At 44.7% G+C, this 25,902-nt stretch overlaps 1 protein-coding gene across 3 annotated transcripts in view; it reads right to left on the bottom strand.

Annotated features, from left to right (window-relative positions):
* IGF1R (insulin like growth factor 1 receptor) overlaps nt 1-25,902 on the bottom strand; it is a 302,025-nt gene that overhangs the window by 231,157 nt on the left and 44,966 nt on the right. For all 3 annotated transcript variants that reach the window (XM_038532717.1, XM_038532719.1, XM_038532718.1), the window contains exon 2: nt 16,116-16,661. In XM_038532717.1, the coding sequence (XP_038388645.1) occupies nt 16,116-16,661 (546 nt within the window). The remainder of the gene's footprint in view (nt 1-16,115; nt 16,662-25,902) is intronic.

Below are 25,902 nucleotides of genomic sequence, written 5' to 3'. Positions count from 1 at the left end.
TCATTTTCATCTTTCTTTTATCTGAAGAGTCGTAAATTTTCTGATCATGTTAAGAACAGCAGCAGAGAGGGGTCAGGGGAGGAAGAGGGGAGAAGTGGGAAGGAGCCTCGCTAACAGAACCCATATCATGGTCACTAGTCATTAGGCGGATGTGCCCCCTAGCTAGATAGAGCAGGCTGTGAAAAATTCATCAAATGTGTTGCCTGGCCTTGTCCAGGGCAACACAAGCCATCCAGTCTTTGTTGGGTGAGTGTTCATTGGATGTTTTGGGAAGGGAGGGTGGGGGGGGGGGGCTCCCTGGGAGATGGCAGGGGTGGGGCCAATGGGGAGAGTAAGGAAGGAGCTACTATGGAATCAAAGAAAAGCAAGTCTGGATTCAGTTTGGTTGCTTAGCTTTGATGACACCTTACACATGTTATGTTGGGTCTCTTGGTGGCCTCAGTTTTGTCATCCACAAAACAGGGTATGGCAGTATCTACCCTACAGACTGACACAGGTTAAATGAGAATACTCACAAGGTGTCTGGGATGTACTGACTGCTTGGTGAATGCCAGTCATGATAGTAAACAGTCCTTACTAAGAGATTAATTGTTAATTGCCACAGGGATACAAAGGGCAACTAGGGTCCATTCCCCCACGTAGAGATCTCATGCAGAAGAATCCACCTCGCACCTGATCCCTCTCCATGCCAGCAGCCACACCCCATGTTGAAAAGGGGTCTGGCATGTGTGGGTTAGATCAAGAGGCATGTCAGAGGTCTAGCTCATCGTGGGACATGCTGAAGTAACTGTAGGGGAAATGGGTTCTAATCTGCAAAACCTCCAAATGCAGGGGAATCTTCTTAAAAAGGTTCTGAAGAGGGCACCTGGGTGGCTCAGCAGTTTAGTGCCGCCTTCGGCCCAGGGCCTGATCCTGGAGACCTGGGATCGAGTCCCACGTCAGGCTCCCTGCATGGAGCCTGCTTCTCCCTCTGCCCGTGTCTGTCTGTCTGTCTGTCTGTGTGTGTGTGTGTGTGTCTCATGAATAAATCAATCTTTAAAAAAAAAAAAAGGTTCTTTGAGCTCTGAAGAGCTTTGAGCTTTGACATTGATTAGCAAAAAATGCCCTGTTGTCAACATGGTCTCTATTGCCTGGGATTTCTATTCAGAAAACTCTGAGTCACAGAAAGACACCAGACAAGAAGACAAAAGATTCTGACCTAATAAGATGCTGTAGCTCTGTTTCTATCATCAGATGAGTACCCTTGTCTTGGTGTGATTCATGGCATATCGGTGTGGCTCACTGCCCTCACCCACCCCTCTCCAAGAGCCCTTGAGGGTAGAAAAGGAAGCAGGAGAAAGGGAATGATGGGAGGGGAAGAAGAGAGTGTGTCTAGGTAGAGACCATGGATGGGAACTGTCCCAGGTTCTAATCTGGCTTGATCCTCAGAGTCATGGGCATGGCCTTGGCTAAATCTTCCCATCCATTTCCAGGTTGGCTTCCCTCTAACTCACTATAGCTTTTCCAGGGTATTAAGCACAGCATATGAAGGTATTTCTTAGCAAGTGCTTATGGAATGCAAAATTCTAACAGAACTTATAGGTATTCCAGGGCCTAATAAGCCTTTTCTTATGTTTTAATGGCAGCACATCCTTGAATAACCAAATCCATAGATACTGTGCAGGTCTGAAGGACTCTGCAGTGGGTGACAAATAGTGAGACCAGGACACTCAGCCTCCTGTGGTTTTCTTTGTCCACTGCAGGAAAAATCCTCTCCTCCCCTGCTAAGCCTGAGCATGTTCCATGAGGGCAAAGCACTCCAGAGTCATCACATCCTGTTTGCTGTCCCCCAGGTCCCCTCTGAACCTGAAGACCCACCCCCAGTCAAGTATACCTTTTGATACAGAAGACAACAGCAACACTGTGTCTCCTATAGAGGTCTCATTTTAACTGAAATACAAATACAAAGAATATTAACAGGAATATATGGGCCCAGGAGAAGTTCACCATGACAGCTGTAACTCTGGTAAAAATGGCAGGTGTGTGAAAAATATCTGCTAGAGGTCCTAGTGGAAGGGGTTCCTGAACTAAGTCAAGGAGCTAACTAAATGATCTCCAAGTTTCCTTTCCACTCTGAGACCCATGGACACAGAGCATTTCCTCGAAACTGGCTTCTTCATCCCCAGTCCAGTGGTCCCTGGAAGCCATACATGCATGGAAGCTCTGCCAAGTGCACAATCGCCCCTCACTTACCCACCTGGAGAGATGACCTCTCTCCTCCAGGAAACTCATTTCTGGGGCCCATACCTAAAATGTCTTCAATGTGGGAATCCAAAAAGTTGAGTCTCCTTAAAAATCAGTCTTGTAAGTACACAGGTTTTGGTTCATGATGCTAATGGAATAATCTGGTTGGGGAGTGGGAAGATGATACATGACACAAAAAAGTTAATGGTTACCTGCTGTGGTTTGCTTTAGTCTATTAGTTCAAAGTTAACTTGTTTGCTAGAACCATAAATAACAAAATCCTAGAAGAAATGGAAATTTGTTTCTTTCCATTTTCTTGAAGTATTAATCATTGATACAATTAATGGTGGATTGGCCTCATCTGCCCCAAAGCTCTTTCAACTTGCTAATAATTTGCCTTCACTACCACCAAAAAATTCTAGGAAACCTTGGGCTTCTGAGCATACTACACAGAATGAGGGAATCACATCCAGTGAATTCCAATCTCCTGTTCCACTTAATAAAAAAATGTTAACAACATACATTTTTAAAAATCTAAGCAGCTTCATAACATAGACATTTTGAGTCTTCCCATGATGCTCAATGAAGGCGTCTGACAAGAGTTTAATGAGCTGTTAACTGCTATCTTCCAGGCCTGATGGTTTTCGCTTCTCCCCCTACTACAGAAGTTGTACAAAAAGCAGTAAGTATCACAATCTGTGCTAAATGGAGCTGCCATACTCAAACATCTTCACCTTTCCAGTCTGTATAATCCATGCCTCTCTATTGGCAGGCAGAAGAATCTCAGCTAACTTCAAAACTCCCTCATTTTTCCATTACTTTAAATGACAACCCTTCCCCACTACTTTCTTTGCATTAAGTACTAGGAGCTGAAAGATGCAATCAATTTAGTATTTCTTATTTCTTTCTGCCCATTTACATTACTTATTTGTTTCAGCAGTTCCTCTTTGCCACAAATCCTTCCTTTGCCCATTCATGTCTGCATACTTAACATAGGTTTAATATTTCTTTAGGCCAAAGATCATATACTGAGTTTTTCTTTGACTGGAAGACTGAAGAGGCACAGAAAGATGGAGGATGTCTGGAATCCCTTCATTATCACAGACAGTTCTAGAGAACAATTTTCATTAAATGAGCAAAAGCTTAGATCAGCACCCCCACATTTAAGATCCCAAGTGGAGGGAGGAAAAGGAGAAGCAACCAAAATGTATTGAGCCAACCCTGGTTTCAGACACGCTTTCCTGACTTTATATCATAGAACTTGCTTGGTAGCTCTGTGGTAGAGCAGGAAGTCTAAACCGATATGGACCCCAAGACCACATTTCATAAAAATCATGACATGAGTAATAAGCCAAAAGCCCACTACGCAGAAACCAACTCAAGTCCTTTGAGGGCAAGAATCATATCTTCTACTTCTTCTTACCTCCTACAGCACTCAGTGGACATGTTCCAGATTTGACTTAGAATCCTCCCACCCCAATTGGCAGGCAGAAACCCAAAAACGCTGACCCCCCCCCCCCCCAGCTCCTATCCTGACCAATGCAAAGGCAACTTCTTTGTTTCCCCAAAGTCTGAACATCTGGGAAATGCTAAACCCTCAGAGTCTTTTTTTAAAAATCTGATATAAAGTGGAAACTGCCAGCTTCCCACCACTACGCCTGCCTCACCAATCAGACACTAAAGGGATAGAGCTTCTGGATAGAGCTCAAAAAGTATCCCCCCCACCATGGAACCAAAGCTATGGGCAGTAGTTGGACAGAAATGATATCTAAGACGAACAGGTTTGGGCAGGCTGGGAAGCAGAGGACGTGCTGCTGGTTGGGACCCTCAACTATCCTCAAATTTCTGTTTTTCTGAAATAATATGCTCCGCATTCCAAATGCCTTGCAAGGTTTTGGAATGCATCCCATCTGCAACTAGAGGGCCACATATACAATGCCAGGCAAATAGTATTGAGCAAGTGAAGACTACCTTAATGAAAGGTCTCGATTTCACTTGAGGCGAATACTTTTTCCATGCAAAGCCCCAAATATGGGACTCTCCCCCTTCTCTGCTCTTAGCACTCTTTGGCTCTCCTCTTTTGGCCAAAATTCTGGAGTGCCTCATTACACAGCATAAATTGTCCATCTCTTTCCTGTGGAATGTCATATATTTTATCTTATCTCATAACAAAATCACAAGTTCCTTTCATATTGCCTAGCATGGAACTTGCACTAAATAGACGGATCAACAGAAACAACGGAAACTCTGGCCAAGTAACAAATGTGAAACGTGCACAGACACATCAAGACCTAACTTAGATGTTACTTGTAATTCAAATCTCTTCACCACCATCCCTCACCACAGGAATGATATGTACATAGTATAATATCTTTCACTTCATTAATGACACTAGATTTATATTAACAAGGAGGTTAAGGAGGAGCAGGAGACCCAAAATAACCCACAACTCAGCAGAGGTTAAGGACTCACCTAACCATATAAACAAACTCTCACACCTTTACTTGCACAACTGTTCTTAAACTCAATTGATAACTGGTTTATTTATTCCAGATAGAATGGCTTTGGCCATCCAAAAATATTTTATCAATCCCTTTATAAAATTCCTGGACTAGAGTGAGTCCAAATTAGTGTGTCAAGTGCAAAACTGAACAGGTGCTTGCTCTCACATCTACACTACCCTGAGTGGAGACTCCCCAGTCTACTCATCCCAAACACCTCCCTTTCACAGCCCAGCCTCCTCATCTTCAGGAGAACCAAACTATTTGAATGCTACCCAGGGTCAAGCCCATGTGGAACATGGACTTATAAAGTATCTTTTCCATAGGCCTCCCTCTGGTCATGAGGGTAGCAAACTGAACTTTATAAATAGAGCTCAAGTCCTAACCTACCAGCAGTTTATCATCTATTTGCAGAAAGACACAAATGGCGAGTAAGCAACGTTTTCTGAAATGACTGTTAGAATCCATACATAAATATCACTGACCAAAGAACACAGCAAAGGCCCAACACCAGCACATGAATAACTTGCAGGTATGTGAGCCCCCCATGAGGGAGCTGTGGGGAGGTCTCGCAGGAGAATGGATTTGACCAAAACTTTGAAGAGCAAGAGGACAATGCTTAGGGGAGAAACCATGAAGAGCATGGCAATGTTTGCTCCAGCCTGGAACTCAGTATGTATACACATCAGAGTCAGATTGCCTAGAACCAAAATGCACAGCAAAACACACCCAACTCTCAAACTACTGAGAAAGTACTTTAATTTCACTTGGATAATTCCAGAAGTGCTTCTGAGTCCAAAGCAACTCAGCAGTATCATGGTAGACATCAGTCACTTGCCTATTGATAGCAGGAAACTCTTGTGAGGCTATCAGTTTGCTCAGATTCTGGATGAGGGAAAGCTTACTTCAGTTGAAAAGAATGATTTAGATGAATTTAAATTCATTCAACATAATCATGTTACATCGGTGTTTCTCAAAGTACTTATGAATAATTCACTTTGGTAACAGCAAAAGCCAGACCAGAATAAGTCACTTCAAAGATACAGGACTTAACATAAATCCTACTGATTTTCCTACCCCCAACGCCTTCTTTAACCACTTTTATTTCTTTCTACCCTATCACTGAGATGCTTCACCAGCCTCCTATCCTATATCTGCTACCAGCTCATCAGAGCCTGTGAGTCACAGCTACCTCCTGGGACCCCACAGCCTCCGACTCTCCAGTCCTGTCTCTAGGGGTAGGGCCCATTCAAAGAGCAGGTCAACTGCTTTATGCCTTTGTAAGTTGAGAATGTCTATTTCCATTGCTCTAAGTACCAGGGCCAACGCATCCATCCTAGGTTCCCAACATCCTATTCTGTAACAATGAATCCCAGAGCTGGAAGGAAATTCAGGGCTCACCTGGTTCAATAGACAAAGAGACCAAGGAGCAGGGAGACTAAGTGGCTGGGTTCCAGCCAGTAGGTTAAGGTGGAGTGGAGGAGGTCTGATATGTGCTTTCTGCAATAAATGACAATGCTCATGTATACACAAGTTTCATGCAAATTCCATTTGATCACATGGCTGGGTTGTCCTTTCTCCTTCTTGCCATTTGATTAGCCAGTCACCCACCTCTCCAGCCTGGCTTCAGAAATGAGAAGGCACTGATCAGAGGTTTGCATTTACTTTGATACAATGGAGGCATCTGAGACTAGAGTTACAGGAGTGTGAAGAGCTGGTATAGGAGAGCTCATGCTTCACACTTGAAATTGCATGACGTACACCAGGCTTGTTTACACACACAGAATCTGAACTAGCTCATACTATACGATTTACAAAAACCATTCACCTTTTATTGATTAGCTGAAGTGGGGTCTGAAGACCATCCCAATTACCATTTCTCTCTAATGACCATTTAAATGCCTTCTCTGGTGGCTCTTCATCTACACTTTGAGGCTTCCTATGAGCGCAGTGCCCAGCAAGATAGAACGACAGTTATCTAGATGAATGGTATAAACCTCCCTGTGGGACCAAATCAAGTTGAGGGTCTGAAATCTTCCAACCCTACAGTGTTAACATGAAGTTCAGCGGATGTTCCTGGGAATGGTGTTGGGCAGAAGGTACAGTGAGGCACTGGGAGCTATCACAGTGTGGCCATCGGAAAATCTAAAACCAAATTGAGGGGAGGATCCCTGGGTGGCTCAGCAGTTTAGCGCCTGGCTTTGGCCCAGAGCGCGATCCTGGAGTCCCGGGATCGAGTCCCACGTCAGAGCCTGCTTCTCCCTCTGCCTCTATCATGAAAAAATAAAATCTTTAAAAAAATAAAAATAAAATAAAACCAAATTGATCCTGCAAAACAACTTTCTCTTGAAATAGTAGAGCATTAAGTTGGCTTTGCCTGTTTTATCAACTGTCCATTAATAAAACTTGCTTTACTTAAGCACCGCTAGACGTTCACCTCCTAATAACCATCTTTGGCACCCAGTGACTTTTCCAAGGACAGTTTTTCCTCCCAATAAACAAGAAATATTTTTGAGCTAAAGATGCATTCTCCTAGGAAAATCATACATTCTCAGAATTCCATTCATAAACAACTACAATATCAAGATCCTTCCTGCCTTGAATTCCTGTGAGCCTAAAATGATGGCCAGACATGAGGCAGCAGTGGGGGAAGGCAGGGGTAGGAAACCCTATACTCTCAGAAGATGACACCACGCCACCTGGACCATACGGCCTAGCTGGTGCCACCTAAACAGTGAATGAAATTATAAAAAGGAAGTAAAGGGTATGTGATTCTGCATCTGGGCTTTTCTGTCTTTCCTTGTAGGTGGGAGAGGACAAGGTACATTTTCCATGACCTTGCTTAAAACCTGTTCCAAAGCTTATTTGACACAGTTATTCAAAACCCTTTAACAGAAGTACCTTTAACAGAAGTATGTGTTACAAAATAATCCAATTATTTCAAGTTCACTGAGGAAGAGCACAAAAAAAGAAATATATACATATATATATATATCCCTATATCCTATCTGAGGAACGTCTAGAAACCTACTACTAGCAGGTTCTGAGGAATAGTCTAGGAACCTACTAATATCATCTACTTGGCAAATCAGAACAAAAACGACATACTAGGTTACAACTCCAGGAACAAAAGCTCGTCTCTTTGGGACCTAGGAATCTGCCTAGTTTCCATTTGTCTCCATATTACCACTAACACCTTCTATGGGGGTCAGGGAGATTCCTAATTCAAATGCTATGGCTCCCCAGGAAAGGTTTCTAATAATATCAGCCTTCATCTTGTCTTTTTTGGTATCCTAGGTTATTTGCTCCCTGATCCTCTTTTATTGTTTTCCCATTCCTTTTTGCTACTAAGTCCAACTCCTGGTCTCAGCAGCTGCTAAAAACCATCCAAGCACTTTGCATCTATCCGGAAATCCAGAATGGCAGCCTCAGTTCATAGATCTGCTGCCAAGAGCAGATGCACATCCATCACAGCTGGGCCATCCTCCCTAGGGGCCCCTGGGCGCAGTGGGCTCGGCCCAGGGGCTGAGGAGTTGATCCTGCACATGATAGCAGGGCCTGCTTATACGGGCTCCAGCAACCACATCCTCATACGCTCCATCATTAGAACTTGCAACAACAAAATTAGAGGCAGCTACACACTGGGTCAGTCTGCGCAGCCTCTGTACACAAGGCTATGAGTATAAAGCACCAGAGAGCCCTCAAGCATGCTGCCTCTGTTCCCATCCCACGTGGATTCCGTAAAAAATGGCACAGAGAAAGGAGAGAGGACTGGGTGGTTGTTTGTGACTGAGGCAAAGAAACAAAAAGTGACTTCTGTCCAATAATGAGATGAAACACAAGCCAGGCTTCCGGGAGGGGGCCTGACATTCCTGCACAGCATTTTCCCACCCACCTGATCCCCTCAAACGGAAGGAAGATCTAAGGGAGGACAGAGAGAGCCAGTGTTTTGTTTCCTGCGCTGGGGGCGAGAGTAGGGAAACGAAACAAAACAAAACAGCCAAAACAGGAGAAGAGGCTGGGAGGCTGGGTGGTAGCATAAAGTGGTATGCATGTACAAGTACACACACACACACACACACACACACACACACACACCCTCTGCTAGCATTACCCAAAGAAGAGAATAAACAGGCACATGCTCCAGCCTGGAGCAGATGGTTGGCTACCTTTACTATGTGAGACCGGCAGTTGTCACAAATAAAAATGTACATCCTTGTTATCTTTACAAAAAACTGTGCCCACTCTATAACCACTTTACTGCTCTCTGCAAAAAAAAAAAAAAAAAAAGAAAAAAAATTTTTTAAAGATAATATTTAACATTAGTATCAAACAAGAATCTTATTGTTGATATTTCTTAAATTCTTCCCAACACCAAGCTTGCAAGCAGAATAAATTCATAGGGTTTGATAACCAAATAAATAGAGTTTACATGTAACCATAGAGGCCACCCTGGCATCCTGATATAGACATATGTACCTCACTGAACGTTCTTTAAAGATACAGCTTATCTGGACAGACACAAGAATTTGAACAATTTGGATTAAATTAGCAAGAACCACTCCTACACCATGCCACGCTATTTATGATCATTGAATTTTTGCAATTTAGAAAAAGCAATAGAAAAAGACCATTTAAGATATGACAGTAAACATACACAGTCAATCCAGTTTAATGTTCAGAATCCTAGATGGTCTCTGCATGCAGCTCTGAAATAGTTTAATTTTACAAAGATTAGCAATTGCTATCATTTCTCAACAACCTACTATGTGCTAGGCAGTCTGTCTGGTGCTTTACAAGTTCTGTCCCTGCCCATCCCGGTTTCAGAGATGGAAGATAAGGCCTGGTAGCCCCATTCCAGCACCTGAGAACATATGAGGCTAATGAATGGAATCCCCTCAATTCATCGTCTGTTCTTAAACCTTTGCCATATGATGTGACTTACCCATACTGGAATGTGTAGTTTAAATGTATTAAAATATATATCCTTTTTTTTAAACAAAATTACATTTTCTTGCAAATATCCATGTTAATATGCCATGATGATCCATAGGGGAAAATCACACTTTCCAGGTGCGGGGCCACCTCAACGCACCTGAAGATAAGTCAGAGGGTAACAGGCATGTGATGGTACTGCTTTCTCCACGGAATCCACAATATTGGCAAGGGTGGACACCCAGGGAATATCAGGAGTGAGGCCCTAGCCAGCCCCATGACATCCTAAGAACTGCAGAAGAGTGGCCGAGCTGATATTGCAGGAGCATGCTCTTACCTGAACGGCCATTCTTCCTGCCTATGACTCACCCTTTCCACTGGCCCCGGAAGCCCTCATCACTCCCCAGCCTGAGATGGCAACTGTCTCCACCAGACCCTGGGACCTGCTCGCCTCCCGTGCCTGCTCCTGCATGTGCACTTCACATGGTTGCAAGGTTCTGCGATGAGCTACTTTTTTCCAAGGACCAAGAACAGGCCAGACACAGAATAGAACCCAGAATGGTCTAGGTTTTGGATTTTGACCAGGGGCTCCTTCTTCCACACAAAATATCTCTAAATTTCTTCAACACAGATTCTCAAGTTATGCATAGTGATAAACAGATGCTTGCTCTGTTTAATATCCTGTATGTCACAGTCAGAAAGAGTGCATTCTCCTGCTACCAGCATTCCTGGAACACCGTGGCTATCTCCCGTTTGCTCCCAGTCAGGGGAGCATTCCATTGCAGGATGGTGCTCAGAGACTCCACTTCCTACAGGAAGTCGCACTGTATGCTAGAAGGAGGTATGTATCCAATTCATGGCTTCCAGCTTCACAACAAGCCAAACCTAACTTTGGAACCACCCTGAGCACTCCAGCTGAGCAATGCAATCTAAGACAAGGTTAGCCACAGGCCCACATGATCCACGTCATTCCCACTCTAATCAAGAATGTCACACTGGCATCCACACAAGAAAAGTGAGATAGAAATATTAATGTAACAAAAGAAGCATTTTAGGAGTAGGAAGAAATCAGGACAATCTTACAAGTAGGCTCAACTGGTGAGACCTGAAGGGACTCCAGGTATTTCCAAATACCTCGAATTGTAAAAATTATCCTAGGAGAGCTATTCTGAAAGCCTTTTACTAAGATGAGATCCTTATTGGAAAAATAAACTTCTGGAGCCCAGGAGAGTGACACCTTAATTAGGGGACAATTAGCCAAGAGCAAAGCCTTACAGGAACCAGGCCTGAGAACTACACGATGGGGATGGGCAAAGGGGTGTTCCAGAGAGCCACGGACATAACCTGCTTCACCATCTTGGTAACAAGGGTCGACAGGCAGGGAGAACAGAATGTGATCTCCATGCTTGACTATAAAAGGCATAGAAATGAGGCCCAGGGGCATGTGACCCCCTTCTAAATAAAGATCACCCCCACACTGGGAGCAGCTGACCAGAGTAGGGGCCTTCCAGGGGAAGAGAGACAAGCTCCTACCAACAACACAACACCAGAGCCTGCTCAACTCACTGCCTTCTCATCCAGGATCCACAAGCCTGTCTCGGCTCCAGCTGGAAATGCAGGTCCCTCTCTTCATCCACCTTGGGCAGTCTGGAGGGCCATAGCATGCAAGAACTTGGCAGCTGACTACGCAGAAGTCCAGAGAAAGAAATATCCCTCACAGGAAGCTTAAAACTTGGAGGAGGAGGAAGAATTAAGTGCATGCATGAGAGCTCAGGGCAGAGACACTGTGCCCCTCACCGCACCCCAACCCAGTAGGTGATTTACACTTAAACAAGCCCCCTCCCTTGTAACTGGCAAGCCAGATGTATCAACCTATAAGAAAATGAGGGAGAAATCTCTAAGATAATGAAAACGAGAGGGACCATTCCATTCCACACACCAATACTGCCCTATGACAAGTATCTGATAAACAGGAATATTTCCTGTAAGGGGAAAAAATGTAGAATTGTCTTTTTTATGCTACCTGACTTCATTTGAAGTCCCTGATCTCATCAGTGAGATGGCCGTAAAATGTTTTCCTTTTGTCAATAAAGGGAGCCACTTACTGCCTTCTCACACGAAGGCTCCAATCTGCTGTTTTCCTGATTTCTCATTTGGAAGGCAGTGGGAAATGCAACACACTCCAGGACCGCTGTTCCTAGTCAATGCCCTTTTAATTGAAATAAGGCTGTACCACCAGCAAAGCCAGTTTCGAACACAGCCAGGCTCACCACCTTCACAAATTTCCTGGCAAAGACCAGGCCTTCTCATGGGGCAATACCATGATTTGAGTGGAACATAAACTATTCATCCTATTGGGTTAAAAAGTACTTGGAGACGCTAAGTTTAGTAGTAAGTTTTATATTTCCGTGGGGGGGGGGGGGGGGGCGGGGCGGGCGGGCGGGGAGGTGTCTAAATCTGAAATCAAGTACCAGAAAGGCCCAGTGGCAAGTGAACACCAGATACCACTTAGGCAATTAGCTGGGCAGGAGGAGAGCCATAGGTATGGCAAGAGGATCCACTCCTTTTCCCTTTCTGTACATGCCTGGCCTTCAGCATATAACTCCCCTACAAAGTAATGAACAGTCCCACAGTCCAAGCCTCAACTTTTTTTTTTAAAGATTTTATTTATTTGAGACAGAGAAAGAGCATAAGCAGGGAGGAGGGTCAGAGGCAGAGGGAGAAATAGGCTCCCCTACCAAGCAAGGAGTCTAACCTGGGGCTTGATCTCAGGACCCTGAGATCATGACCTGAGCTGAAGGCAGATGCTTAACTGACTGAGCCACCCAGACACCCCCAATCCTCAACTGTTAAGATGATTCCCATACTTCTCCACCATCTTTGGCCTTGAATCATTCTGACAAGGGCAGGAGAGAAAGGAGCTACTACCATCCATAGCTGAAGAGCTAGAGACAGCTTTGGTGACAGTGCTCCTGGGTAGCAGGGACTGAAAATTACACAAGAAACATCCACATTTCCTAATCCTTGAATCTTTTGGCTTGCTGAGGACTGTCATTACACACTGATCTCTGCTCAAGGAGGGGAAACAGATCTATCTGGCAATAAATCTTTCACAAAGGCAGGCGCCGTGCTCACCCCTGGCATGACAGCCATGCTCTCCGAGGCTCGGAGGACACGCCCAGAATTTACTCAGCAATGCAAAAAGTGCCACTGCAGGTTTCTCTGTTGCAAGAACAGCCCACCAGAATCTGCAAAGTCCAAAAGTCCTCCACCAACGGGCAAGGATTCTGGCGATGAGGACGGCCAGTTGGTCAGCACAGAAGAGCACCATCATGGGCCAAAGATACAGCATGCAGAAGGCAGGGAGGTGGCTTGTCAGGGGCATGGCCCAGTTTCATGAGATCTCATGGGCTCCTACTACCGGATTTCAGGAAGTGGAGTTTATGGATCAGAGTGTCTGTTAGGGAGTTCACTGGGCCTGGGCACAGGTGGAGAGAGGCCATGTCACTGAAATGGCAGAGGGGATAGCAGGGGATAGAAGATTCGAGAAACATTTGGGATGGAAAGGGCTTGTCATTCAACCGGAGGAGGGAGCATCCAAAGGACACTCAGGTTTCTGACATGAGTGTGAGGAGTATATAAGAATGCTGCCTATGCCAAGGAGGAATACAAGAAAAACAATGGGTAGAAGTGAGGAGCCCAAGAAGCCCAGCAGACACTGAGATACCCACAGTTGTCTGGACAGGAGTGGGTTTGTTTGGGGCTCACCAAGAGGTCTAGGCTGGAGATGATATCTGCAGATCAGATGCAGCAGAAGGATATTAAAGCACCAGACGGGACAGTTCTGGGGAACAGGGACAGTGAAAAGGGCCTAGGATGGAAGTCTGAAGTCTGCCAGGTAGTAAAGACCAAACCAAGGAAAAGGAGCCAGCAAAGAAACAGCTGTAGAGATAGGAAGAGAAATGCTATGGGAAGGCAGCGGAGGAGGACTCACTGGTGCCAAATGTCAGGGACACTAGTTTCATTTTTACCGAAAGGAAAATGCTGTACACAACTTTTTTAAGGGTCACTTTTTAGTAGTAACTCAAGCCTGAATAAAATCACCCCTCTAGGGATGCCTGGGTGGCTCAGGGGTTGAGTGTCTGCCTTCGGCTTGGGGGGTGGTCCCAGGGTCCCGGGATCGAGTCTCTGCAGGGAGCCTGCTTCTCCCTCTGCCTATGTCTCTGCCTTTCTCTCTGTGTCTCTCATGAATAAATGAATAAAATCTTTAAACAAAAATAAAAACCACCCCTTTAAATCCTAAGACAACAGAGAAATACCAAAGCATGTAGGGAACCCATAAAGTAGTCATTTCCTCAATGGGGCTATCTATGAAGCTGCCTGCCAGCCACATAGTCATGATAGCAAAGAAGGAGTTTAAGGTAGAGCGTCAAGTAAAAACTGCATATCAGCACCCCATAATTGAGTGTTTCTCTGTTGTGTCAAAAATTTCACACACATCCTTGATTTGACGTAGCTCTCCAGATGCTCTCTTTACTTCCGTAGGCAGCCCTGTGAAGAATGACTGAATGGGATTCTTCCACTCTTCATCGTTTTAAATGGCCATCTTAATGCTCATGCTGACTTCTAGGTAGACATTCTGTCTGGACTCAATGCCCTTCACCTGGCTCCTGGCTCCTTGGATGTTTCCTAGCATCCTGCTAGAGGGGGGTAGGAACATCACAGCACTACCAGGCTCAGCCAGAGAGACAATGGGGGAGAACACATCGCCATAGGAAGAGTTCTCTAAAGAGCATGTGAGCCACACCTGTAATTTCAAACGATCTCGTAGCCACATGAAAAGTGAAAGAAATAGGTGAAATTAATTTGATAATGTAGTTTACTTAGCCTAGTAGGTTCCAAAATATTGTCATTTCAACACAGAATCCATAGAGCAAATATGAAGAAGGTACTTTACTTTTTCTCCCCTCCTTCTACGTCTTTGAAATTCAATGTATTTTATGCTTAGAGTGAGTCTCAATTCAGACCAGACCATGGTTCGAGTACACAATAAGCCACAGGTGGCTGGCAGCTACCCACCAGACCACACAGGTCCACAGGGACTGACTCTATGTAAAGGGAGGGTGCCAATTCAATTAGAGAATCTCTAAGAAACCTTTAATAAGGGAGACCCCTTCCCTTATTAATCAAATCCTCATGTACACACTGATGAACTGATAGAATAAAAGTGTGTTCTGAGTCAAAGAAGCCATCCTTTTCCTGCTTCAACCCTGGCTGGACGGGGAACAGAAAGAACAGCTACCTGTGGGGTCTGGCCTTTGATTTGTTTATTTTATACACTTCATGGTTTAGACAAGCCTACCAATTTGGGATTTCTTGGCTCTTCATGACTAGCTAGAATACATGAGCTCCTTGGGTCTTTAACTGGGCCAACCATTAAATAATAGCTATTTATAGCTACCACACTGACTTCTAACCAGGGAGAGGAACCTTCCTGGCCAACATACCTAAACATTGCTGAAAGCAACACGGCAAAGGCCCAGACTTGCCTTCTAATACCAAACAACCTGGGTCTCAAGGTAATTGATCACAATAATTCAAGAGCCTGGTTATACTCAAGAGAAAAATAAGCATATTACTGGTAAATAAGAAGCTTTAAAATGTCACCACGTGACCCCCCAGAGCAGTGAATACACTTCAAAGTCTTTTCACTAGGTGATTTCATAAGATCTGCACAACTCTTTGGGGCGGCGGGGGCGGGGGGGGGGCGGTGTAGGAAAAAGGAAATGGAAGCCTGGAGTGTACAAGTGCACCCATCACACAGCTACCTGCAAGTACAGCCTGAATTTGGGATTCCTGGAATCTGGTCCAGGGCTCTCCCATTGTGGTGAGGTACTCCATTATAAACCAGCACACCTAAGCATCATAACCGTCACTGGGGAGGACAGGATGGAGGTCACCACTTCCACAGGATGTGAAGTGAATTTTTACTTTCCCTTTACTCAACCACATTCCAAGTATATTCATACAAAGGAAGTCCTGCCATCCCACAAAGGATGAGCCAGGTGATAGGTAAGCAGTCCCTGACTGCTAGGGCTTAGGCACTTCCAAGCACACCAGGTCACCTTTCTTGTTGGAATCTAAAGCTTAAGGTCAGCAAGCTTCTAGCCCAGAAGGGTGACAGATTATATCCAAGACATGATCTAGATGCTCTTGATGGCAGCCATGCCAAGGTCCTGCATTCCATGAGTTCCCGAATGCAAAAGGAAGCCAAGCAAGACCCCAACCTGCACAGGGCAGGTGGCCTCATCCTCAATGCAACACAACCACACCCTCCCAGCAGAACCCTCAGCAGAACCCCCAGCAGAACCTGCACATTCAGAAGAGGAGAAAGGGCAAGGGAGAGCAGGAGGGGTAAAAGGCGCAGAGAGAAAGCCACAACAGCATCATCCTTACTTTTCTGGCAGCGATTTGTAGTCCAGCAGCGATAGTTGTATTCATTGTTGATGGTAGTCTTCTCACACAAGGGCTTCTCCTCCATTGTCCCTGGACACAGGTCCCCACATTCCTTAGGGGGTTTGTTCCCCACGATGTAGTTGTTGGACACTGCATCCAGGATCAGGGACCAGTCCACTGTGGAGAGGTAACAGAGGTCAGCATTCTTCTCAATCCTGATGGCCCCCCGAGTAATGTTCCTCAGATTGTAAAGCCCAATATCCTTGAGGTTGGTCATCTCAAAGATGACCAGGGCGTAGTTGTAGAAGAGCTTCCAGCCGCGGATGACTGTGAGGTTGGGGAAGAGATCCCCGAGGCTCTCAAGGCCGGCCACACGGAACAGCAGCAGGTACTCGGTGATGACCGTGAGCTTGGGGAAGCGGTAGCTGCGGTAGTCCTCTGCCTTGGAGATGAGTAGGATGTGGAGGTAGCCCTCGATCACTGTACAGTTCTCCAGGCGCTTCAGCTGCTGATAGTCATTGCGGATGTCGATGCCTGGCCCACAGACTGAGGGGAGACAAGAGGGCAAGGGCAGGACATGTCTGAGTTAAAAGGAAATCATTTTTAGAACTATTTCCCAACCCACAATATGGCCAGTTTTCAGGAAACCTGTATTAGTATTATTAAAGAAATAAGACTCTGTTCTTGGCTGTAGACTAACCGTAGGTGTAGACTATTATTCATGAAGTGTCTACACTGGGCCAGATATTGTGCAACATACCCAGTGACCATGGGAGATGCCATCCCCATCCTACTGATGTGCAAATCACAGCTCAGAGCTCAAGGTCACACAGAAGCACAGAAGAGAGTCAAGGTTACATAGTCAAGACTTCAAGTCAAGTCAAGTGCAGCTTCCAGGCTGCACACTCCCCACCCCTTCTGCACAGCACCAATGCCCAGAATCTGAACAAACAGCTCAGCAGCCAAGAAACAACAGCTTACTACTGCATCCAGCCTCAAGGAAACCATGCACTAGTCTACACTGGAGAACAGTCACTATGACCTAGAAAGTAGGGACCCACAGAAGTTCCCACATTTCTTGCTACCATCTGACACAGACCAGGTGGCCTCGTATTCTTCCCCAATACTGTATGAATATAGATACTGAGGCTCATTTAATAGAAAGACAAGGGGGATCCCTGGGTGGCTCAGAGGTTTAGTGCCTGCCTTTGGCCCAGGGCATGATCCTGGAGTCCCAGGATCAAGTCCCATATTGGGCTCCCTGCAAGGAGCCTGCTTCTCCCTCTGCCTGTGTCTGTGCCTCTTTCTCTCTCTGTGTCTCTCATGAATAAGTAAATAAAATCCTAAAAAAAAAAAAACAAGAATGTGTGTTTTTATGAATAAAAGAGGTATATAATCCCAACTTCAATAAAATGATTTATTAACCAAGAAAGCAAGCTTCTTGTAGAAAGTTTTGGTAATAGACAACAAAAAGACAGTAAAAACCACCAATATCTCAACATCCAAAGATAATCACTATTAACAGTGCCTATACCAGTGATCCTTTCTCTATAAGTAATTTAATTAAGATAAAGGAAATCAGACAATACTTTCCCTCACTTCATACGAACATTTTGCCAAATCATTAAATGTCCTTATATGTCATCAATTTAGAGACAGTAATGCTAGAGTATGAGTATGTACCATGAGTTCTTTTTTTTTTTTCATTTTAATTTTTTTATTTATTCACATGAAAGAGAGCCAGCATGAGCATGGGGACGAGCAGAGGGAGATCATCTCTAGCAGACTGCACTGAGTGCAGAGCCCAATGCGGGGCTTGATCTAGAACCCTGAGATCATGACGTGAGCTGAAACCAAGAGTTGGATACTCAACCGAGCTATTCAGGCACCCCTAGTTCTTTTATATTTTTAAACCAATCCCCTATTGTTGGATATTTAGGTTATTCCAGCTTCTCACATCATAAACAACATTCCAGTGAACATTCTCGGCAAATATCCAAGACTGTTTTCTTGCAATAAATCCCTAGAAGTAGAATTACTGGACCAAGGCATCTGCAGATTTCAAAAACTTTTGATAAAATAGCCTCAACACTGGAAGGTTTATTTTAAAAAATATAGACACGTATACAGGCACACTTACAAACCTTCATTAATACCCTTTCTTATGATTTCATAATCCCAAGCCTTCCATTAAAGCTTCTCAGAGTCAAGTTTTCTGATTGATGTAATTCATTAATTTTTGGAGCACTCAACACATAAGACACTGTAAGAGGTGCAAAGAAGCAGTGTCTACCCTCTGAAGAGGCTCATGGTGAAAGCCAGGAGCTAAGACCCATGACAAATAATGGTCATATGAAGCAGAAGGTTGGCAGTGATGTGCACAGTGAAAATCCACTCTAGGGGTGCTTGGGTGGTTCAATATGTTGGCATCTGCCTTCTGCTCAGATCATGATCCCAGAGTCCTGGTATCGAGCCCTGTGTCAGGCTCTCTGCTCAGCAGGGAATCTGCTTCTCCCTCTCCCCTCTCCCTCTGCCTCTCCCTGCTGCTTGTGCTCACTCTCTTTCTCTCGTTCCCTCCCAAATAAATAAACAAAATCTTTAAAAGGAAAAACGAAAAAGAGAATCCACTCTAGATGTGAATTGAGCTAAGCAGGACAGACTGGAGGTAGCCTTGGAACTTCCTGAAGAGAGAAGGTTCTTTCTATTGCAGTTCCCAGGAAAGCTCCACACATGCCTTGGCTGCTGTAAGATGGGTGGTATTTAAAACTGGATATTAAGGGGCGCCTGGGTGTTTCAGTCAGTTAAGTGTCTGCCTTCAGCTCAGGTCATGATCCCGGGGTCCTGGGATCGAGCCCCAAGTTAGGCTCCCTGCTCAGCAGGGAGTCTGCTTCTCCCTCTGACCCCCCCCCCCTCGTGCACACTCTCTCTCTCTCTCTTTCTCTTTCTTCTCTCCCCCTCCCTCCCTCCCACTAAGTAATAAATAAAAATCTTTAAAAAAAAAAAAAAAAAAAAAACCCTGGCTATTAACATTCCAGAGGCCAGAGAAAAGGGAGAAGAACAATATATACTCAAGAGACAGCAATGTGGATGGCCAGGGGTGTAGAGAAGAGCAAAGGAAATGAGTTTGGTAGAGTCCAAGTCATAAAAGGTCACAGGTAGGGATGGAAACTTTCATCTCAGGAATGAGCCCCTCTTAAGACTCTTGAATGAGAGAGAAGCCCAAAGGAGGCCTTTTTTTGGAGGAACATTCTGGTGGCCAAGTGCAAGACAAACAAAATGGAATAGGAGAGGGAAAAGAGAAGAGAGGTAAGTCCAGTGGGGTTAGAGCCATAGATAAAAACTGGACAGAGAATGGCAGGCAGGGGATGGAGTCCAGGGGACCAAGAGCCAAGGAAGCAGGCAAAGCTTGAAAACCTAGAATTTGAAACCTCATTTGGTCCAATTCCCTTCTTCTACTGATGAGAAAAATGAAGCCTCTATAAGCAAGAAGAGAATGGGAGAAACCAGTACTCTGAGAAGCTCTGAGAACATTCCATGCTGGACAAGGGCTATGAAGGAAGCTTTGTTTCATTTTGTTTCATCCCATGTAATGCTTTCAATAGTACCTCGCACTACATAATATCCTCACCACTTTGAAGGTGAGGAAGCAGATTTAGAGAAGTCAAGCCATTCATATAAAGTGACACATCTTACATATGGCCCCTTCACAGCAAAACTTGACACAGTTTCTGAATAGTCCCAGCTCTTAGCATCCTCATCAACTGGTTACCTCCAAACCACTCCAACTAAGATTCTGCCCCAAACATGATACCGAACCACTCTTTGCAAAGCCCCGATGACATTATCAAAGCCAATGATCGTTCCTGTCCTCACGCGACTTAAAGTTTTTAGCCACTTGACACTGCCTCCTTCTTGAGGCCTCTCTGATTCCACACACTCACTCACCACTCTTCTTCTCCTACCCAACCTCTAAATGCTGGCCTCTGGCTTCCACCTCCCCCTCTCTGTCCTCTCACATGGATGACTGGCTTCCTCTGCCACCCATACACTGGATGATTGTCAAATGCATGTCATTGGCAGGTCCAGAGTTGCACATCCATCTGCCTACTCAACATCTCCATTTAGGTGTCTAATAACTCATTCCCTACACCCCACAAAATCCACCTCCTGCGCTCTCCTATCTTGGTCAGTGGCACTCCCATTCTCTGAATAGCACATGTTAAAAATCAAAAGGGTCATTCCTGATTCTTCTTTCCCCTTACACTGCATACACAGTCCTCTTGGGCTTTATGCTAACTGCAATGTCAGACAAAGAGATACATACTTTATGTTCTCACTTATACCTAGAATCTAAAAAAGCCAAATGCATAGAAATGGAGTTAGAATGGTAGCTGTCAGGGGCTGGGAGGTGGGGGAAACGTAGAGGTGTTGGTCAAAGGGTAGAAACTCCTACCTCTAAGATAACTAAGATCTGGGGATCTAAGGTACAGTGTGGTGACTAGAACTGACAATGCTGTATTCTTGGAAGTCACTAGAGGAGGAGATCTTAAATGTTATCTCCACACGCATTACATTTATGTAAGAAGATGGAGGTGTTAATTTTTTCATGGTAATCATTTTGCAATGTATACGTGTGTCTAATCATCACATTGTACACCTTAAACTGACATATGTTAATGCCAATAATATATCAGAAAAGCTGAAAAAACAGTTCTCTTGGCTCCAGCTCCCAAGCCTGTGGGAAGCTGGGGTGTTCTTCCCACCCCAACGCCCCACTTCTTCAAGTCACTGTTCCTTAACCACCCCACTCACTTCCATCCTCCTTGTACACATTTGCCCTCCTCAGGCCTTCTTCTCACCCTGGAGTCTCTCCCTCTGATCTCTCCCCCTAGAACATTGGCTCCAGAGGGAGGGGGAATTATTTTCTATCTCACCCACAATGATCCCCTCACGACCTGAAGCAGTATTTGGTGTCTGGTGCACACACCATTAATTCACATACAAAATGAATGGATTTCACCATATCTGGCTATCTCTACTGCTCCGACCCTGACCTGAGCCCATTGTCATCTCCAGCCTCATCTACAGCAACACCTTCCCCATGGTCCAGCCTCTGTCCCCCAGCCCATCCCTGAGCGAGCACCACTCCACAGGGGCTCATCCCTGTTGACTTCTACTTCACCTGCTAGTATGTTCTTGCTGAGCACATGGTGGCCACCAAGCTCTTTCTCTCCTCATCCCCTGCTATCTGGGGTGCTTCCCTGTCACATGGAGGTCCCCCAATCTCGTCCTGTGGCTTTCCATTCTCACATCACCCCATCAGAGCTTTGAGAGTCCTCCTCAACTGTCTCCCCCCCTTAATTTCCCTGTTTTACCATATCCACAGCACTTTTCATGTGTGAAAAGTGTCAGGACATAAAAGGATGTATTTAGTTGAGCGATCACTATCTGTTGCCCTCACTGAAATTAGAGGCTCTGTATTTGTTTTCTGCCTGTCTCCCATGCCTAACATCCAGGCACACAGCAGCTTCAGTAAAGATGTGCTGCCTGACTGAGGTCCAAAATGAACCTAAAATGGAATGGAGAAAACAAGGCACCTCTCAGATATTTGCCACCAGAGTACTCCCAAAACCAAGAAATATCACCCAATGATAGCTTCAGGTCAATGACTCATTGTGGAAGTCTTTCCTGCTTTTGTACTATTCATGTTTTCCTGTGCCCAGCCTAAAATTTTCTAATCATTCTATGTCATTATAAATTTAGTATATTAGTTCACTCTTAAATGATAAACACAAGTTTTTATAGAGGAGTACTTGGATGCAATCTATTATTGCATCCCAATGTGTGTTTGATTGTATCATAAGGCGTTAGGGAACAATTTGTTTGCTATCATTTCCCACAGACCAGAAAATTCAGCACCCGGTGAAGGAGCATGAAGACTCATCACCAAAGTTAGCCAAACTCTTATAGTCTAAGCAAAACAGACACTTAAGGGGGCGCCTGAGTGGCTTAGTCAGTTAAACATCTGCCTTTGACTAAGGTCATGATCTCGGGCTCCCTGCTCAGCAGGGAGTCTGCTTCTCCTTCTCCCTCTGCCATTCCCCCCAATTTGTACGCTCGCTCGCTCTGTCAAATAAATAAAATCTTAGGGGAAAAAAAAACAAAAACACTAGGAAAGAATCAGCTTCACTCTGCCTCCCATTCCGCAGCCTGCATAGACCATTCAGTTAACAAGCCACGCTACAGAGCTAGAATGGACGGATTTCTCAAGCTGCCTCCACACGGCATACTTTGTTCCACATTTATAGAAGAGAAGAAAAAAAAAAAAAGTGGGAAGAAACTAACCACTTATTCCTGAAGAGAAGACAAGCCCAAGCCACAGAGTGCAAGGCAGGACCCAGCCACCAGCTGTTTTGGATGCTGTTAGTGATACTGTCGGCCTTTGGGGTATTTTGTGATAGGAACAGAAAAAGGAAAACCCAGCTGGACCAGGAATGATAACACAGGGTTCAAAAGCCACAAGCCACAAACAGGAAAGAGAACGCACAACATGCTTCCTTGGTGCCATAAAATAATACAAGCAGTGAAGGAGTAAATACTCCACACAGCACATGAAAGAGAGACACACCCTTGCTACTACTCACTGATGATTAAAAGGAAATTGCAAAACACTCTTTCTCCCTTTTCAAAACAACAGATATCCAAATAACTTGACTTTAGGAAAGGCACTGGAATGTGAGATCTCAGGCCGGCCCTTAAAGAATCACGGAAGCTTATGGAAATGAAGGCAAACAGGAAGCAGAGGGAAAGAACACAGTGGAAGGTAGGGACAGGGAGCCCTGGGCAGCAGGCCCGAAGCCAGTGAACAGCAACAGCAGAACCGAAACAGATGGAGGGCCGCCAATGCAGGAGCAGTGGGTACAGGAAGGGATGAGGATGGGAGGAGCAAGGATGGCCTGGTACCCAAGCCAGGCCCCCTTGGCAGGAGGAAGGCAGGAAGGCAGGCAAAGGGCCTCAGGGGTAGAAATCACTTCCCCCAAAACAAAAATTTAAATAAAGTGTTTCCGTTGAAAAAACACCACTCCCAATAAATTCCAATGTAAATGAATGGCACAAACAAACTACACATTTAAGAAATAAATCTGCTAATATGAGATGGGTTAATAACAGGCATTTGCCTGAGGAAAAAAACCTCCAAGAGAAAAGCTATGTATCTAAGTATGTGGAAGAGTTACAGAAGAGATTTAATGATAGCTTTGGTATATACTCTATGCTAAACACAATCTTGTGTCCTAGAAAAAGAAAAATGGGGTGACTTGGGTCTGAGTCCCAAGTGCCATTTATGGGCTCCTGCCCTCAAGAGGGCACATACCCTTCTTATGCCTGCAAAATGGGCTGTTCAAACCTACCCTATGGAAGCTGCCCTAAAGATCAGAGAAGTGCTTTTGTGTTCCTCTGGCCAGCACTGAGCTCTAGGCAATGTTACCACATAAATTAAACATTAATCAAAAACATTCATCTGTTTTGTTGCCCCAAACTAAATATTAACAACACACAACAAAGGGGGGAAATGAACAAATTTGTTGATGAGCCTTCTGACACCAATTCCATTAAAGATGATCGGAGGTAGTTACCTAATTAAAATGTTTTTAACTGTGATCAACTCTTCTTTAAAAAATATGGGACAGTCTCAGCTTATAGATGGAAATAAAAGACACTGGGAAGCATAATTAGCATCATTGTACTATAGATCTATAGGCAGATAATGAGTAAAATGACAAACAGTTGTCATCTCTGCTTCTTGGTGGAAAAGTCCAACATAATAAAACCTTTTCTTTTTCCTCCCCCCAGGCATTGGCTCTCTCTATTCAAGTTCTTTATGTCCCTTAAAATGAATTCTTTGGAACCAATAAGTCAGTACCATAAAAACTCTGGACTCTGAAAGCCACACTGGTTTAAGAGGTTAGGAGAGGGTTCGTGTGTAACTAAATTTTGTTAGGGGAGAAAGCAACCACCTCTCTAGCCAGTGGCAAATTAAATGAGGGTAAAGTTGTTTTTTGTTTTTTTTTTTAAGATTTTATTTTTTCATTCATGAGAGACACACAGAGAGAGGCAGAGACACAGGCAGAGGGAGAAGCAGGCTCCCTGCGGAGAGCCCCATGCGAGACTCAATCCTTGGACTCCGGGGTCAAGTCCTGAGCTAAGGCAGACACTCAACCACTGAGCCACCCAGGCGTCCTAGGTAAAAGTTTTAATAGGTCAATGAGCAGGGCTGTGGGACCACAAAGAAGGGGGCCCATGACTCCCCATCTCTGGGAAGGTCAGGAAGCCATCTCAAAGGAGGGGATCCTTGAGGATGATCTGAAAAATGAGCACGGTCTTGCCAGCAAAGGCAGGGATCAGGATGCTGGGCAGAAGGAGAGGTTCACACATGGGGTGGCTGGTGGCAGTTCCAGGAGCCCTCAGGAGTACAGCCCATGTGACAGGGAGAGAAACAAGAGCCACAACAGGGCAGAAGCTAGAAACAGACTAAGATGAGCCCTTTCAAGGTCAATTTGGTTTTGCTGGTGGAACGGCCTTCAAAATCCTGAGGTGTTTATCAGACCCACCTGGAGGGCTTGTTAACACACAGATGCAGGGACCCAAGAATTTGCGTTTCTAATAAGTGCCCAGTGATATTGACCCTGCTGGTCTGGGTACCACCTAGTGAGAACCACTGCCCTAGAAAGTAATACTCTAACCCTCCTCATATGTCACTACCTTCCCCACACACTCATATTTGCAATGTGGCATGCATAAAAGCTGTGCACTTGTATTTCTTAATTTGATCTTCACTCTATCAGAAAATCCCCCAAGCAACAGACAGAAACTACACGAAACACAGCAAAGCAGGAGGAAAATGGGGTAGAGATGGAGCGGTCATAGCACTGTCCACCTGCAGCTGCTGAATCTGCAGCCCCTACCCCGTATTGTCTCAGCACTTACTCCGTGTGCTCAGAGGAGGGGTGGTGGCATGGGTTTCTTTCCACCCACTCATCCCCAGACTGCAAGGAACCAAAAAAATCAGAAATGGGGGGGGAGGGGAGAGAAAGACAGTGTTGTGATAACAAACACTATGGATACTCCAGAGTTTATTATAGTAGAATTTTCTGTGTAAGTGTAAACAGACACAATTCATGTTATGCCTTTTTATCTTCATGTGTCAATGAGAATGTGTTTACATTGTATATGTACATTGGTATTTTATACATGCAGCAAGCAGTCCTGACAAATTCAGTAGCTACAGACCGACATAAGAATGTAAGGGACTGCATTGCACAGGTGACTTTTAGAACAGAAATTAAAAATTAAGTGTATTTTTCAATGTGCAAATCATCCTTCACTGTCCCACAGAAGAACCACCTTTATCACACACATAAATATAATCTAAAAATCCTTTCACACATAAGATGTAGCCCTGAAGTCTCTGCCCATGAACAGAGTATGCTACAATGTGGCAAAGAATTCACAAAGCGGGCTGAGATGTTTACATCCTGCCTCTCCAGTGAAGAAATGGAAACTTCACTGGGAAATACTTCAAAGATGGGAGGGAACATAAGCCCCAGTGTCCCCATCACATAAAGCATCTGGAACCACACAGACTGGTGCAGAATAAAGCTGTATTTGCTCAAATGGAGGAACAACACTTATTTTCCTGGGTCTTCATGAAAACAAATTTGCCTGATCTGATGGTGATTCCAAACTCCTTTTTTTTTTAAAAAAAAAAAGACCGATTGATTGATTCACG

This window comes from Canis lupus, chromosome 3, assembly GCF_011100685.1.
Source record: "Canis lupus familiaris isolate Mischka breed German Shepherd chromosome 3, alternate assembly UU_Cfam_GSD_1.0, whole genome shotgun sequence".
Taxonomy (NCBI): Eukaryota; Metazoa; Chordata; class Mammalia; order Carnivora; family Canidae; genus Canis; species Canis lupus.
This window is presented reverse-complemented; position numbering and strand designations above follow the sequence as displayed.